We start from the raw sequence: 3436 nt of genomic DNA, 5'->3' as shown, positions 1-3436 counted from the left end.
TGCATGAAAAATTTATCTAGCTTCTTGTCAAATTAGTTGTCATCAAGTACAAACTGAAGTGAACTTAATTTGATATAAGAAAGAAGTTGTTTTAGACGAGCAGAAATTAAACAGAACCAAAAAATGGAAAGAAAAACACACATGCATCAAAATTATATGAGCCTTTTACTCTGCTTAATCGATCGTTCAATCTGATCTCCTACCGTTCACTTAACTATTAATTCACTCTTATCATCTTGAGTGACTGCTGTCAAAGTCTTTCCTATACTTCTGAGGAGGACCCGAACTTGAACTCGAAAAAGAAGAACCGAACTGCATCGAAAAGCTTGGGAGCTCTGCCGGTTGTTGAGATGGCATGGAGGACGACGACAACAAGGATGCAGAAGATGTGACATTATTATATTGTGTACAATCGAAAACACTGGAAGATGGAGTAATATTAGGCTGAGGAGGATTAATGTTCAAGCTGTCATGTTGATCAGTAGTTATTAATGTGAGGCAACCTGACTCAGAGCTCCCTTGAACTCTCTCGGGGAAGTTTAGATTAGCTTTGCTTCCTTTGAAGTTGAGTGCTGCTTTATCATAAGCTAGTGCTGCGGCCTCAGCTGTGTCAAAAGTGCCCAGCCACACTCGGGCTGCCTTCACCGGGTCACGAATCTCAGCAGCCCACTTTCCCCCTGGTCTCCGCCTCACTCCTCTGTAATGTTGTCTCCTCAAATTTCCTTCACACAAACATATTTATTAATTTCTCAAAAATATCAAACCTGAAAAAGAATCATTTCATACATAGGTGGAGACAGTACCAAAGTTTGAGTAATGCTAGAAGGATCGTGCTAGTTGAACATAGTCAATACTCGCTGCTTCTTAGGTTCAATTCTTATCTGTAGTTCTCAACTGTTATTTGACACATTATAACATTTCACTTTTTGTTTGAAAATATGGTCCCTCGAACATTAGCTCAGAACTTGTACTTTACTAATTAAGACAGGTTTATGAAAAAAATTTGACGATGAAGATGACTATCACAAAATTAATATTGGGTCACGAAATCCTAATATGCACCACTTGGGTATTTATCTCTTCTAATATATGTGAAAAGTTCAGATCAGGAAAAAATGAATAAATAAGTTGAAGCATTATACTAGAGAAAGGATGCTACAGTGATAATCTATAACTATATAAGGATAATGATTTCTGCACAACCTCTTCATCCAATCTCAATGCCAGAAATAAAGAGTGAGCAGTAGGAGAGAATAGGGACGCCACAATCCACATAACTAAAAGGTGGATGAAAACGATATGATTAGTTATACAGAAGCTCCCTAAATCCCCTATGAGGGAGATCAAGTAGTTCTGCTGGAAATATACCAAAAAGTTATTTTTGTCACAGAGGACCAAAAAGAAGATTAATTCATTGTTGATAATATATAAAATATAATACCTTGATCTTGAAGTAGTACCGGTTGAGATTGAGTCTCTGTAGGGCTGGACTGTGAGGTGATTAATGGATTTAATCCTTGCACTTGATCAAGTGGGTTATTAATTTGGACACTATTTTTTCCGATCACCTGAGCTAGAGCTGAAACCATGGCAGAAGTGTCTTGCTGAGATCGAGTCGAGTAGACAGGAAAGATTTGATCCTCCTCTTTCTCCTCCGATTCAACCAAAGCAAGCGGCCTCTTCCCATGTTTTCGATCCACTTTATGAACCTAGATATTAATATTTTGACGTTATATATATATGAGTCAGAATCGAGAGGGACACCAACAACTGATTCAAATTCGTTCTAGCTTTACGACGTACATTAAAAGTAGACAGTAGATTAAGGAAAGAAAAGAAAGAGATGAGAGGAGAACAATGAGAGGAGGAGGAAGATAGGTGGGACATAGGGTTTGCTACAGAAACATCTAGACTTTATACATATTTCGTTATCGTGGTGTGAACGTTTGAAGAATCCATTAGTCCTCCAACATTATTGATTCCATGTATATGTATATTTGAATTTAGTTGAGTTCATTATTTATTGTTCTTTATTCCATTACACCGCATTCCTATACAAAAATATGCAAATTTGTCAAGTTGGACGTTGGAAGTCAAACCCTTACTCAAATGTGATGCTAGTTTAGGTCTAATTTTCGTATGGGTCGGAGTGGAAACAAAGTTTTCAATTTCTATTTCAAATTTTGAAATTGGAACGGATCGGATCGGATCACAATCTCAAATTCAAAATTTTTAGAATCCGAGTAATCTCAAAAATTTCGGAACATAATTTTGAAATTCATATAATATATGGTTTTGAAGATTCTTGAACTTTTTCGCACATGCAATTTATTGTTCATTCTTAATATTTGGTATATACTTATGTATAAATTCAATTTTTTTGGTATACTAGTATGCTTATTCTTTTTAGGATAAATTACATTTTGCATCCTCAAGTTTCAATCGCATAACAAACTCAGACCTCATTTTTTGAACATTGCAATATCATATATCAAATTACAAATTCGTTACAATGTCATACATTTGCTAGTCAATCGGTTAATTTGACCATTAAAAGATAATGTGTGAATTGTGGGTCCCACATTTTTACTTATGTTTAATAGAAAAACAATGAGCAAAAGGTATCCAAAACTAACAATAAAATATAAAATTTGATTACAAAATGCATATTTTGAGTATATAACTTTAAAAAGTCAGAATACTTTGAATTTTTTTTTTTTTTTGTCAGAATCAGTTCAGAACACTTTGAATATATTCCAATGACCGTGAAGATACCACCAGTAATGAAGTTGTTCTCCTCCCCTAAATCTGTTAATTTAAGGGGGCTAGAAATATAGAGTGTAGAGGAAATTTCTAGTTTCTGACAACAGGCCTACTAGTCAAAGGCGGATAAAGCAGATGTGAGGAAGGCAGAAGCTTCACTCACAAAACGTGCGGGCAGATAGAAATGCATTTCAATTTTCATTCCAATTTTTCAGAAAATATTGAATTTGAAATTTTGGAGTCCAAATTCGAAAGTTTTACCTTCAAAATAAAAAACACTATCCCAACTTAGACCACTATGCTAGTCATTCAACTGTAATAACCTTAATCCTAATCTAACCAACATATATATGGGATGCGAAGGACATGAGTTTAAAGCACTAAGCTTAGTTTTCTTAGCAACTCCGAGTTTGGATTGCAATCAAACAAGAGTTATGTACTATGTCTTTTTCAACATGTTTACTTGTTGGAATGAAAACTGAAATTATACTAATTAGGAATATATCATGATGATTACAAGTTTATATAATTTTTTTTTTCTTCTAACAAACGATATTATCTACACTGAGGGAGAGAGGAGGTGTGCTTAGCCTCACAATGGGCTAGCAATAATGTGGTTCAAATTCGTCTTTGGTGAGAATCGAACCTAAAACCTCTCACTTACAAGTGAAGA

General features: G+C 34.9%; 1 protein-coding gene across 1 annotated transcript; it reads right to left on the bottom strand.

Annotated features, from left to right (window-relative positions):
* On the bottom strand, positions 1 to 1924 carry LOC137711732 (ethylene-responsive transcription factor ERF114). The gene is made up of 2 exons (XM_068450988.2): positions 1442 to 1924; positions 1 to 722 (listed from the first exon to the last, which is right to left on the bottom strand). The coding sequence occupies exons 1-2, from the start codon at positions 1587 to 1589 to the stop codon at positions 232 to 234; spliced, it is 639 nt and encodes a 212-aa protein (XP_068307089.2). The 5' UTR covers positions 1590 to 1924; the 3' UTR covers positions 1 to 231.
* Positions 1925 to 3436: the final 1512 nt, after the last annotated feature.

Source organism: Pyrus communis, chromosome 6, assembly GCF_041283825.1.
Source record: "Pyrus communis isolate YQ-2024b chromosome 6, ASM4128382v1, whole genome shotgun sequence".
Lineage (NCBI taxonomy): Eukaryota > Viridiplantae > Streptophyta > Magnoliopsida > Rosales > Rosaceae > Pyrus > Pyrus communis.
This window is presented reverse-complemented; position numbering and strand designations above follow the sequence as displayed.